General features: G+C 36.5%; 1 protein-coding gene across 1 annotated transcript; it reads right to left on the bottom strand.

Annotated features, from left to right (window-relative positions):
• Positions 1–1,457: 1,457 nt before the first annotated feature.
• On the bottom strand, positions 1,458–12,178 carry AKAIN1 (A-kinase anchor inhibitor 1). Its single transcript, XM_050971025.1, has 2 exons — positions 12,103–12,178; positions 1,458–1,744 (listed from the first exon to the last, which is right to left on the bottom strand). The coding sequence occupies exons 1-2, from the start codon at positions 12,176–12,178 to the stop codon at positions 1,554–1,556; spliced, it is 267 nt and encodes an 88-aa protein (XP_050826982.1). The 3' UTR covers positions 1,458–1,553.
• Between the last annotated feature and the right edge of the window lie 1,596 nt (positions 12,179–13,774).

Raw genomic sequence — 13,774 nt, 5'->3', positions numbered from 1 at the left:
TTTCATTACTAGATGATTTGGAACACTTTCAATCATGTTGGATTCCTCTTTGCATTTTTAAGTGAAAAAAGATTGAGCTAAATCACTGTCTTGTATGAGTCAGTGCTGTTAAATTTTAAAAAAGAAAAAGAAAAAGAAACCAAGCAGATTACAAAGACTTAACATTACAGTATGTGGTTATTCATGACTAAGCCTCTGTCCAGGAGAAGGAATCCCAAAATCATTTACCATAAGCAACAGGACACAGTAATAGCCAATTATTTAACCCACAGTCTCTTTGAGGATCATCTAGCTGAGTAGAAAAGCCATTAGGAAAGTTTTGCTGGGCGTCTTCCTCTTTGTATTTCCAGGTGTATTACTACAGGAATTCATTTGAAGCAGAGCTACAAGCCATTTCTAGAATTAAATATACTGTTATTCATTTCATATGTATAATAGTGCAATCATCATTACACAAAGGGAGCAATAAAAGTGAAAGGTACATGTATTTAATTTGCATTTTCAGAAACATCATGGATTTCTTCAGCCATATAGAGCAGTTGAAGGGATAAGCTCTGTATCACCAGCTTCACGCAGTGCTATTTAAGTTGAATATGTAACAACTGCAAATATCTAAAGTCACTCTACACCCAGCAGGTGAGAAATACCTACCATGACAGAATTCAGATACTGTATATTTTCATCCTTAAAGATATTAATATATTCAACCCTCTTTTTTTAAAGACACTTTAGTCTCCACTTTCTGTAATTCAAGACCCAGCAAAGTTGCAAAACTGGAGCAAATTCTGGCCAACTCCTTATGTTAGCATCAGTTCCTTTTCTTTCAACATCGAGAAAATTAAAAGGAATAGTTGAGGCACAAGTGATTTTTATGCAGTAGTATAGAAGTACTTCAATAAGTAGACTAAAACTTCAGTATTTAACTTCTTTTAAAAAAAGACATAGATCATACATATATGATCATAGTCATAGATCACAGTCACTGCAGTCTTACTGGATTGCTTTTTTTTCCCCCCAAGATGAAAAAATAAACTGGTTCACAGAACTTACCAAATCCACTTTATACTACCATTTCACATAGTTCATGTCTAATCAAAGCAAAGTACAAACCCGTGCTTCAAGGGAGCCTGAAAGCATTCTGCTACACCTGACAATAAATGATTTCTTCAGCAAACAGAGCTTCAGTGAGCCCAGAAATGCAGAGAAGAGTCCGTCCAGCTGAACTGACGTAAGTGGTGCACGCAGAACTTAGCATGAAAGTGCACTGGCAACAAGCTTTTGAGAATAAGCCCATATCAGAGAGCTTGTGCTTGAAACTACTTTTTCAGCTATGGTTATTGTTTCTGTTAAGAGGCACTGCATAAATATGGAGTCATTCATCTAATGCACTTAATATTTCTCAGATGAGGACTATTGCAGTTTTTCCCTATGTCTAGGTGTGATAATACTTTGGTTTGCTTTACAGCAGTAGCATTGCACTAGCAATACAGCTGATACTAAAGAGAAGGCTGAAAATACTGCAGACGGGAGTTGAAAAACCCCAATCTCCTCCTTTACTTCTTTTCATGCTTCTTGGTTAGTTTTCCTCTTTCTAGTTGGAGGCTTGTACTGGTGTTTGTTCGCTTCTCCTTTTGCTGGCTCTCCTGGGAAACCTGTTGCACTGCTCGGAGGATAGCAGTCTGCACAATCTGCTTGCTGGCAATCTGCAGCTTAACTTCATCTTGCTCCAGCCCTGGCTTCTCACCTGCCAGAGCCAAACAAAACAGAAAAGGAACTAAGAATGTGGGGCTAGTCCATGAAAACCTGAAGGAAAGAAAAAGAAGAGGGAGGGAGCAAAATCACAGAGTGACTGGGGACAGTTTATTACATAGGAAACCTGCCAATACTGAAGATGAATTAGGGAGGAAAGTGCCTGTGCGTGCTCAGCACCACAGGACTGAATAAAGAGGGAGATTTTGAGTCATACAGCTCAATTACCCACTCCCCAGCACAGGGGACAGCTGTGACTTCACAGCTGAAACAAGAACAGATGTGTTATGCAGTAAGACAGGAAAGGAAGGTTTTCTCATCCAGCTGTGAATCACATCCATTTTGACTTGAGCTGTGCTTCTGGATAGGGAATTGCACTTTATTTTACAAGCTTGACATGTACTCCCTCACCACCACATAGAAAAAAACAGTTTCATTAACATTTCTTTTTATTTTTACTTCAGATTGAAAGCCCTCATCTATCAAATGCCAATTGACTTCAAGGTATACAATTTTCTTCAGTGCAGTTTATTAACCCTTAGATAGACTTTAAAACATATCTGCAAAACATTAAGAAATACTCAGATTCCTGTAGGTAAAACAGAGAACATTTTCTATGACAACCTGTCAAATATATATTTTCATGTGAAACTTCCTTGTTTGGCTAAAGTGTTTAAATCTAGAGAAAAATGAAGTAATGTAGTATGACTACTGACATCTGCTAATGAAGAAGAGTAGTTTATGTTAAGAGGCTTCTCTTTAAAATATTTTGACTCCTAGCATAAGTGGCAATTTGGGCAATAAAGAATGGTCTGTAATGGTCACAGCTGATACTGATTAACAAAAAATAATTCTTATGAGCACTTACTGGCATATAGGAAATCAGTTGTTAATTGAAATGCCTAGACTAGGTGCTACTGACATCACTAGATTTGATTTTAAAGTTTTTAAATATACTCATCTCAGTTCTTTCTTAGTTAACTGTTATGCTCAAGTATTTCATTACATAGGATTTGTAGTTTACTGTTTTAATTACATATATTAAGAATTGTATCCTGAGAGAAATCAAACAGAGTGAATTAAAGATCAGGTGTTTTTATGAGAGGTGCATATCTGAAATTGTGATGAATAACAATGTTCAGGTTTTTTTAAGGAAACTTAACATAGAAAGAAAAGAATCACTTCTTTCCTTAGGGAATATGCTATATGTTTGAAGAGACAAGGTCATGCCCCTGGGTCAACGTAATGCCTGATGTCAATGCAGACTGGGTGGTGAATTTATTACCAGCAGATTTGTGGAGAAGTACTTGGGGAGACTGGTAGACAAAAAGCTGGAAATAAGATGGTTTGTAGCCCAGAAATGTATTCTGGTCTTTACAACAAGAGTATGGCCAGGAGCAAAGGGATGTGATTCTACCCCTGTTCTCAGCCCCTGTCAGACTCTGGTGTGCTGGATCCAGGTCTGGGGTACTCATCACTGTAAAGACAAGAAAGAGGTTAATACCTGTGAAAACATAGTAAAAGTGTTTAAAACTGGAAGAGCTGACTGAAAAAATCACTTGAATTCTTTGAACAGTCAGCTTCCCTGATTCAGTTTTTTCCACTCCTCAGCACTTGAAACAGTGTGGTTTTGGATGGAATTAAATGTTACTTAAAAGATCAAGTATAGATAATTCTTTACTACTCAAACATGAACTCACATTTTATCAGACAACTAATTAGTCTTCTTGCCTGGCTGAAAAAGATCAGTCAACACATCTGATGTTCAGAAGATAAAGTATTAACAAAAGCAGGGATAAACAAAATTTTAAATAAAAATGATTATGTTGGAATAGACAATGAGGTTTTATGAAATGTGAAAAATTTGCCAATCCTCAAAGCCACAAACCGCCAGAATATATAATTGAAAACATACTGTCATTAGGCACATCACTGTTGAAAATTACTTAGTTTGCTCTCCTTGGGGATGCTTTGTTATTTATTTGGTCCTTGCCAATTAATCTACAAAATCTGGTGTTTAAATATTTTTAATTCAGAAAGGTCATCCATAGCAACAGTCAGTTGAACAAAAAGAGATTTCAAGTGCATTTCTCCCTGGGCTTTTCAGTCGTTTATTCAGGAGCAAAACCTGTCTGAAAGCACCACACAGATAAATGAGATGTAGAGTAGGTCTGCTCAGCTCAAACTCATTAGATTATTCTTTTATTTGCTGAGATAACCAAGAACAGAGAACTCAAAACCTCTGGACTACCTCTGCCCAGCCTCTGAGGGTTTAGGTATGCACAGAAAGGAAATGAAGCAGCTTGAATAAACTTAATTAATATTTGTGTAAAATGGTAAGGATGATAGCAAGCCAGATAACAAGAGATAATTGGCTTCAGACACAGAGAGAATCAAAGCTGTTGGCCTGGGGTGATGTGAACAATGAGACCATTGGCAGCTTGTGTGGACCATCTAAATTAGAAACCAAGTGAAAATTATAGTTATTTTGGAGGGTGATATTTGACACTGTGTTTGACCCAGGTCTGAGCCTGTGTTGGGACCATTATTTGTAGGAGCTGGGCTGGCAGAGATTTAAAGCAGTCAAAAACAAACATCCAGCTCCCCTGGGTATATTGTATCTATTACAGCTGGTCCAACATGACATGATCCTGGGCAAGGTGTTCTAGATGACCCTGCTTGAGTAGGAGCTGGACAAGATGACCTTTAGAGGTCCCTTCCAACCACAAACCTACTCCATTCCTGGGATTTTAGCTGTTTAGGCCGTGATAGGTCACAATTTTCATTTCCTGAATGAGTAAACAGCAATCTCCCAAAAAAGCATCCCTACTACCCCCTCTTCTTCCAATTATTCATTTCAAGGAAAGCAGTTGGATTGTTGTTTTCTGAGAAGCTCACTTATTTATTGCTACACTGGGCCTACTCTGAGCAAGAAGAAAGGAAAGTGGAGATGATTCATACAAGAATCCCAAAGGGGCTGGGCTGGAAGATATCTATGTCTACCTTGCTGAAATACAGACTGCTGTGCATATCCAGGCAGAAATTTGAGTGCCTATAGAATTAATTAGGGACTTTAAGAACTGCACATTTTCAATCAAGTGAAAAAAAAAGACATAGCTCCTGCTGGCTAGGTGTTTTGTGTTTAGCTAATCAAAATGAGAGTTACTAGGACATTAAAATAGAATTATATTTATCTACCATTTTGTAAGGTTTGAAGCATAACTGTTAAGTTAAAATTCCATGACAAATAGGTAATTTGAAGTAATTTCTGGGAAAAACTTGAACAACACCAGAAACACATGCTGCCTATTAGTTTTCCTTGTCTAAAGACTACATTTTTCTCTTGATGTTAGAAAATCTTTACTTGTTCTCTATCTTTGGATGCTCATTCTTCATTGCCAGCACTCCAATTCTGTAAATAGAGAACTGAAATATCTGGGTTAAGGGATGTTAAATACAAGGCAGCAATTTTACCATCAACACATGATGAAGCCTCTTTACCATGTTTTCATTACCTTGTGCTACTCTCCATAAATTTTATGCCAAATAACTCAGCAGATAAAAAGTAACTTTTAAACACTGGTCTGGTTCTGCAATCCAAACTACAGTTTGAGAGATCCAAAAAACTTCAAAATCTTGGACTGATTCTTGCAAGAATCAGCCACATATTCCACTTCTACTAAATTTAGTGGCATGTATCAGTGCCTTGAAATTGGTTTGTTTGAGGATGTTCCCCATGAAGGGAAATATGGCAGACATTTGGAAAAAGAATAAAAATATTTGAAGTAAATTCCAAGTATTAATTTCAATTAATAGAACTAATATTAGTTTAAGTCTAAGAACTCCTTGTGTGTAAGATTTTACATCATCTGAGATATTTCTACACTATGTAATATTCTAGAAAGTTATACATGGCAAAAAAAAAAAAAAACTCAAGAGAAAAAGCATTTAGACATCAAATGTTTAAGAAATTCACTCTGGTTGCACATGAGCCTTCTCTCATTTATACACTTCACTTGCTTCAAAGTATCCTGACTCACTTCCTTTCCAGCCTGCAATCAAAGTAGTCTCCCACACTTTCTGTTGATATCCCCTGGGGCTATTTCCTTTCAGCTAGCTAGAAGTTAAATTTATTACACCTTTATAAAAACTCCTAATAAGTAACACTCAGTACTGGCTAATATGTTTGAATCAACAGCTAAGCTCTCTGCTGTACATTTTCCTTGGATTATTTGGAATACTATCATGAAAGAAAACTATGACAGGCATGATCTTGCAAAGATGCAAGTCTATCCCAGGTCTTCTAATGCTGTCAATAAACAGTGGGGAGTTAAAGACCTTTGCACTCATCTTTCCTCAAAGCTCGTAACGTTTATTCTTTCTGTAGGTTGTATAAACCACTTTGAACTTTAACTGTATCTAAAAATAAGAATAAAAATCACATTCCCCTAAATAAACTTTTGAGAAATTTAAAACTCAGAATTACGCATAATGCACTCCCCTGTTAGCTATAATTTAAATTTTTGCAATAATTCTGAAGCTGAAAAAGCCAAGTAAATGAATTTTCTTCAAATTTACATAAGATTATGCAGGTATAGTCTTTAACTAAAAATTTACCATTAGATTTAGCAATATATTGCTTTGTATTGCAATAGTTAATGATTACTCTTTCCTGCAGCACTGCAACATTAGAATTAGTTTTTAAATAAAAATTACTGTTATTATTATTATTAATCCAAGAAAAACACTGATCTCTGGAAAATCTGTCTCAATTCTATTTAAAATTATTGCTGTAATTTTTATAACTCAGCTGATAGTACAAATGAAAATTTTAAATGGAATGAAAGTATAAATAGACAAGACCGTGATGATTAGACTTCATCAGAAGGTCCAGTGTGGATGCATGGGAGCTGTGCATACAGCAAAAAGCTGCATGTTGTTATGTAAATTGTATTTATAAACTGCAGATATTGAAAAACCTTCCAGAACCTGGCAGGTTTGTAATGACACCATGTATGTGTGAATGCTGTAATAATTAACAGTAACATTCTTTGCATCAATATTGATATTCTTCTACAAGAAACCAAGCTCAGTTCTTTAGCTTCCCTTTGCCATTAGGCAGTGACATATCCCTCCATCTTGTTGGCCACCATGCAAGTTCCAGATGAGCCTCCTCTGTCAAATATTTTATAACCTGTGAATTGAAGTGGTTAAAACATCTCCTTCTTTGATTTGCTTTAGAGGTTGGTGCTGGGATTTCAGCACAAGAAATTTGAAGAAGAGATTCACAATCAGGAAATGTTGATGAGTCATGTTAATTACAACCAGAATGAATGAACATGGCAATCAGCCAGGGCTGAAGACTTTCCAACACATGTGCACAAACCAACTTTGCACATGAGAGCCATTAAACTATTTTACAGAATTAGAAACCCAATTTGTCTCAATGTCAGTAATGGTTCTAGCTCAGAGATATCATTAAAAGGTCCTAGAAAGAAGTTACAAATTTAATATTTAAAATTAAAGAAAATAGTAATAAATGTATTCTTAACTGCACTAGAGTTAATTCTGTCCAGTAACATTTCTCATGCTCTAAAATAGAGCCCAGTGACATCCTGACTAATAGCTGTCAAGCAGCAGGAGACAATACCCCCCCTGATTCCTTGAGGAAGAAGAGAGGACTGAACATATCAGAAATGCCAGAAGTACTTTAATGTAGGATCCTGTGTTTTTCCAATTTTCTGATGTGCTGTTTGCAGGGTCTTGCCACATTGACTATCACTAGAAAACTTAAGGTTCAGTTCAGGTTTATTTTCTGCCCTAACCTCATTCCCAATTCTTTCTGTTCAACCAGCATGGAAGAGGGACTGTATCATGAATGGGGCCTGCAGAGAATACTTTGCTCTTCAAAATAAATTTTAAGAATGAAGCTGGAATTACTCTGTTCTGAATACAAATGGAGTAGGAATATAAGGGCAAAAGAGGAGTGGAGAAATGCAGATAAACTGTCTCAAAGAACATACTAATATCTACAAAGCAATACTTCATTGTACCTTTTTATTCAGACATTATCGCAAGTCAGGTTTTGTAATTTTTTTCCCACTGAATTTTTACTCTTTCTTAAGAGATAAGAATATCTGGAATTCTCTTTGGTTTTTTTTTTTTTTATATATACAAAGCTATCTTTTTACAGACTCCAGCAAGTTATTTCATACTATTTGAAATATGCCAGTGAAATTGAATTTTTTTTAGATTAAGAGATTGCTGAGACCTATCTATTCTTAAGCATTTTTTCAATGTTTGAGTAAGAATTCTTGTCATTGTTCAATAACATTAACTAAAAGCAGATTATACGCTTCAATCTATATATTTTCCAGGAATAAATTCACTCCTTAAGGACTGAGTCTTTCAGCTTTGAAGCCTGAACATAGTTCAAAATAATAATCACTGACAATTCTGCCTCACCCAAACTCATAAATGTGATACTCAGATTTTGGTCCCAAAAGGAATATGTCTGGATTCAATACTGTAAACTAAGATTAATTTAACAGGGTTTTTGAGTCTTAGGCAGGCAGTTCAGTGTATTAAAAAGAAGATATTCCCTAAAGAGCATCTGTGACCAGCTGCTTCAAAGTTAATGAAAAATTTATATTCTTTTCATCTGCACAATTTTCCTACTTCTTTTAGAGAACACATTTCAAGTACTAAAATAAGAAACCTCTCTACACCAAAAGCTGTAATTTTTCCAAGGTGGGAGATGTCCAGTGGCACAGATACAGGTGACAGAATCATAGATTGGTTTGGGTTGGAAGGGAGCTTAAAGAACACCTAATTCTAAACTCCCTGCCATGGGGCATCCAGAACCTCTTTAGGCAACCTGTTTCTGTACCTCACCATCCTCACAGTGAAGAATTTCTTCCTAATATCTAATCTAAACCTTCCCTCTTTTAATTTAAAACCATTCCCCCTTATTTTATCACTATCTGCCCATATAAAAACTCACTCTTTTTTATAAGCCATTTTATGCACTGGAAGGCTCCCTGAAGGTCTCCCCAGTGTCTTCCCTTCTCCAAGCTGAACAACCCCAACTCTCTCGAACTGCCTTCATTGGAGAAGTGCTCCAGCCCTCTGTTCATCTTTTTTTTTTCCTCTTCTCTGAACCCACACTAACAGGACCACGCCCTTCTTGTGTTGAGGATTCCAGAGCTAGATGCAGTACTACAGATGGGACCTCATCAGACTGGAGTAGGGGAACCACAACTTTTGACCTGCTGGGCACACTACTTTTGATGTAGCCCAGGATATGGTTGGGTTTCAGGGCTGTAAGTGCACATTGCTGGCTCACATCCAGTTTTTCATCCACCAGTAGCCCCAAGACCTTCTCATCATGGCTGCTTTCAATGAGTTCTTCCAGTCTGTGCTCATCTCTGGTGTTGCCTCAACCCATGTGCAGTACTTTGCACTTGGACTTGTTGAACTTTATGAGGTCCTCAAGTTTGTCCAGGTCCCTCTGGACAGCATCCCATTCTTCTGCTGGGCCAGCTGTACAGCTCAGCTTTGTTTCACCTGCAAACTCGCAGAGGGTGCACTCAATCCCACTGCCTGTGTCATTGATAAAGGCATCAAAGAACTCAAGTCCCTAGATGGGCCCCTGAATGACACCACTCAGCATCTGACCCCCTCTGCCTTCTATTTTCTACAGTTCAGGTGCTCAGAGATTCCTCTCTAAAAAGAAAACATTAAGAACAGAAATCAAGATAACATTTATGTAGGACTTCTGAATCTGTAACAAAAAGCTCATTTTGATCCCCATAGAAACACAGCATTTGTTAGAAAACTTTCAGCATCCACCACTATAGAGCATAAGCAAAGGGCAAATTTTCAATGGAAGCTTATTTTGCTAGCTGCTGTGTTTGTATTTCTATAACTTTTTGTGGGCTTTGGTCTTAAAGAACTATGTACAGGTTAATTAAAATTTGCAATATCTGAACCTGATTTTCTTTTTTAAGTGTAGAAAATATGGAAAAGATTACATAACCTGTAAAAATCCAGGAAACATTCTGCTTTAGCCAGTGAAAAAATCCTGCTACATTTTAGATATATTTCAATTTATACCAGATTATTCAGAGTCAAAAATTGTCAGGCCAAATGTCAGGTGAAGCAGAACTCTTCTCTAGCTCTAAAATAAACCCCAAACCCCGCAATAAAAACCCCCAGGAAATAAAAAAAATCATCCCCTAAATAAAAAAAAAAGCCCTAAATTTGCACATGCACAGCAGTACACAAAAATTTCCCTGTTTATTTTAGAATGTGAGTGGAGTATGAAAGCTGTAAATACAGCTATTAGCAACCAAGATTAACATTTTATATACTCATATATATATATATATATATATATATATATATATATATGTAGAATTTTGTAGATGTAGAATCTCAGAATTACAGAACATGCTTATGCTGCGTTGGAGGGGACCCATCAGGATGATTGGGTCCAACTCTTGCCCTGTTTGGGACAATCCCCAAGAGTCTCACCATGTCCCTGGGAGTGTTTTCCAAATACTTTTGAACTGTGTCAGGCTTGGTGCCATGACCATTTTCCTGGGGACCCTATTCTAGTGCCATGAACACCCCCTGGGTGAAGAACCATTTTCTAATATCCAACCTAAATCTCCCCCTGAAAAAGCTTCAGGACATTCCCTTGGGCTTCAGGAAGGGAATGTCCTGAAGGACATTCAGGACATTCCCTTTAGGACATTCCCTTTTCCTACACATGCATGTATATACACAAAGTCATGATAGAAAGAAAATCACAGATTACATAAACCTGAAAGGAGCCTAGAAAGAGCAAAACCCTTTTTTGGTATTTTTAATTTCATAGCTGTAATCTTGACAGAATCTCTCTACAACAGGATGCCATCACATGTTGTTTTCCACTCTTGGAACTGATTCTCTGTCTTCCCAGAGAAATATATTCTGCTATATTAAGAAAACTTATTTCAAGACAAAATATAATGTCAATCTGCAAGTATTTAACAGAAGTGTTAATGGATATCCAACCCTTCTGCACTGATAAATCATGAGTGGATTCACTGCCCAAAGACAGAAAATACAGGGTTATTCTATCAAATATACACACTACAAAATGAAGCAAACGCAAGTAATCCACAGGAGGTTATGTCTGCCTCATCACTAGCAAAATGCTTGAATAGAACATGGCTCAATTTACTTCTTCAAGAAAAAAAATTTCAAACTCGCTTGAAGGAAGGAAGGCAGCATCTTCTGGAAACACAACTACAGGATTTGCAAGGGCAGACGACAGCACCACAGAGCTAACCTCCCCTGACTTCTGTGGCAAGGCACTCTAAAGGAACCTGAAGCATTTTAGAGCTATTCAGGTCAGCTTTTCATTTCTGCTAACATCAGTAAATACTCTGTTCCAATTGACACTCATTAAATTTCTGTAGAATCTTTCAAGTTATTATGTAAAATATACAATGCAGATGGCCAACTAATAGTCAAAAAACTTCAAAAAGGCCATAAACAAATTTGAATACATTTCTTGCAAATAATTTTTGCTTAACCTAGAATTTGTAACATAATACAATGCATTATGTTCTTAAAATCTTTAATAGACAAGATTGGAGGCATAGGAAAAAATCTACCGGTCACTGTATTTTACAGTAAGGACATTTATTTCCATTAGCACAATAAAACTTATAAGATTGGAATGACATTTCTTATGTCTCCAACAAGTACAAGAGAACAATTCACCTGCAAGAACAATGACTTGGAGGGACAAACTCTAGAGGTCAGTGTAACTCGTTCCTTTTCTACATTCAAGATTTGACTTTCCTGCTCAATAAACAGTTCCAGTAAGGATGTTAATAAGGACTATATCACTTATTACCACTATCCCCTAACTATGAACAGCTCCTCCAATATAGGCCATACACAGCCACTGTGATAACAGAATTATTCTGACACCTAACCTGAATAGGATTTAATCCAGTGACAGTGAAGTGAAAGGTGCCAGCCTCACTAGTTCAAGCCTTCAGTTCTGTTAAAAATTATTTGAAACAATAAATTCTGTGCCATTTTTAAACCCTATGTTGAATTGTACTTTAAAGAAAGATTGTACCTAGGACTGCTGATTGTTTTCTTAACTTGCTAATTTCATCACATTTCTGAATATCTATGAACTAAATTTCTTTCACCTCACTAATGAGGTCTGCTAGTGGAGTTTCACAGCAGGGGAAAGATGAATGTGTCACTGGGAAAAGGTCAGCACAAGACACATTTTTCTTCAGCGAAAGAGAATAAGGAATTTCCTCCTGTATGATTTCTTCCTACCAGGTGGCAAACACTTTGAACTACTATTGAGAGCTGTAAATGCATTCAGACACTTCTGGGCAGCAACTGCCTCCATACTCACTACCAGCCCGGGCAAATACTGGACAAAACCTCCATTATATCAGACTGCATGAGGCTGACAAACAGTTTTGGTTTTCACTTTCAAATTATGTCCTGCATATGGACTTTATCAACATTAAGCTATCAAATAAGAATCCTATACGTATACACTTTTACTTTTTTTTTAGGGATTTTTCTGGGGGGACTGGAGAACTTAAAACATTAGCAGGATGTAGCACAGCAGTTAATAAGGACAAGGACTGCGTCCTGTCTTGTTCTCATGGATGAAAAGCACTGCATAACTGAGTGCCAGAGTACCACAGTCAGCACAAACGCTGGAGATATCACACAACAGGGTACCTTCAAAGAAGTAAAGTTATTGATAGCACTTTTTGCATTCACTGTCTTGATCTGGATATTGTGGTCAGGAATCTGTAATAGTACCTGTAACACTGTAATCAAAAAAAAGAGAAAAATTATGTCAAGAAATTTCACATCTTCACATTCTGCATCACAACAGGTTGTTGTTATCCCAGCTTTTTCCACTGGAGAAGATCACGACTATTCAGACCAGTAAGAACATCTGTTTCAGTATGCAGCTGCTATTTCTTCAATGGCAGTGTAATTAGATTCCTAAAATGTTTGGTACAGGATGCATTTCTGATCTTCAGTGTCATTATACAAGTTTTCTGTGTTGCTCCCAGCTTAAAAATGTCAGGAACAGCTGCGCTGATGAAAAGCTCGTTGATAAACCTACTGGTGTTGCTGCTGCACGAAAAAGGCACTGAGCTGTGAACATTCTGACTTCTCTAATGTCTATCTTTAAACTTTGTGTTCACACTTTTTTTTAATACAAAAATATTGATATAAAAATTAATTCTATATCCTCCTCCTTCTTCTAGAACTATAGGGTGTTGATTAATGCATCTGAGTTTCTAGTTATAGAGAAACCGTCAGGTAAAAGGAATTCTTCAAATTACTCTGAGAAATAACAAGATTCACCTGAAAGATGAAATCACACGATTCAAAGTAGACACAAGCTTAAGAAAGGGAGTGTTTGACCTGAAACAACCTGTCAATGTAAATATTCCAATCTTTCTTAAGGTATTCAGTTCAAAATGGATTCATTTCTAAAATAAACTTTGCCAACAAACATACAAATAAACAAAAAAACCCCAAAAACCAAAAAAAATCACAGCTTTGTACTGGATGAAACAACTATGGCAGTGATGAGACTCTATTATTTGGTTATTTTATTTATGGTTTTACAGAGTAAGAGTAAAACATAAGTGAGTGATTTGTGCAAAAGAGCATAAAAAAAATTCTTGAAGCATGAAAAACACCTTTGTATTGTGTTTGTGTAGACAAATCATAGGTAAAGAGTATTTTTTTTAATCTTTGCATTAGGAAAATGTTTTGGAAATGAAAAGAAGCAAGGAATATGCCCAAGATAATTTTTGGAAAAGTAAAAGTCTGCAAAAAAGTAGTTTGATTAGCAACATTTAAAGTTACTGTTAAATCTGGTAAATGCTGATATTGGAAGTGATCACATTGTAAACTAATGATCTTCTATCAGCAAAAAACCTTGCTGTATAATCTAATTTTACTAATG

The sequence above is a fragment of the Serinus canaria genome, chromosome 2 (assembly GCF_022539315.1).
Source record: "Serinus canaria isolate serCan28SL12 chromosome 2, serCan2020, whole genome shotgun sequence".
NCBI classification, from domain to species: Eukaryota; Metazoa; Chordata; class Aves; order Passeriformes; family Fringillidae; genus Serinus; species Serinus canaria.
Note: the sequence above shows the minus strand (reverse complement) of the source record. Positions and strands in the feature narration are given on the sequence as shown.

Coding starts and splice junctions, on each gene's coding strand:
- AKAIN1 (XM_050971025.1), bottom strand. CDS start 12,178: ATGGAGGCAGTTGCTGCCCAGAAGTGTCTGAATGCATTTACAGCTCTC. Junction 1,745..12,102: donor TTCAAAGTGTTTGCCACCTG/GTAGGAAGAAAT, acceptor TGGCTCTGGCAG/GTGAGAAGCCAGGGCTGGAG.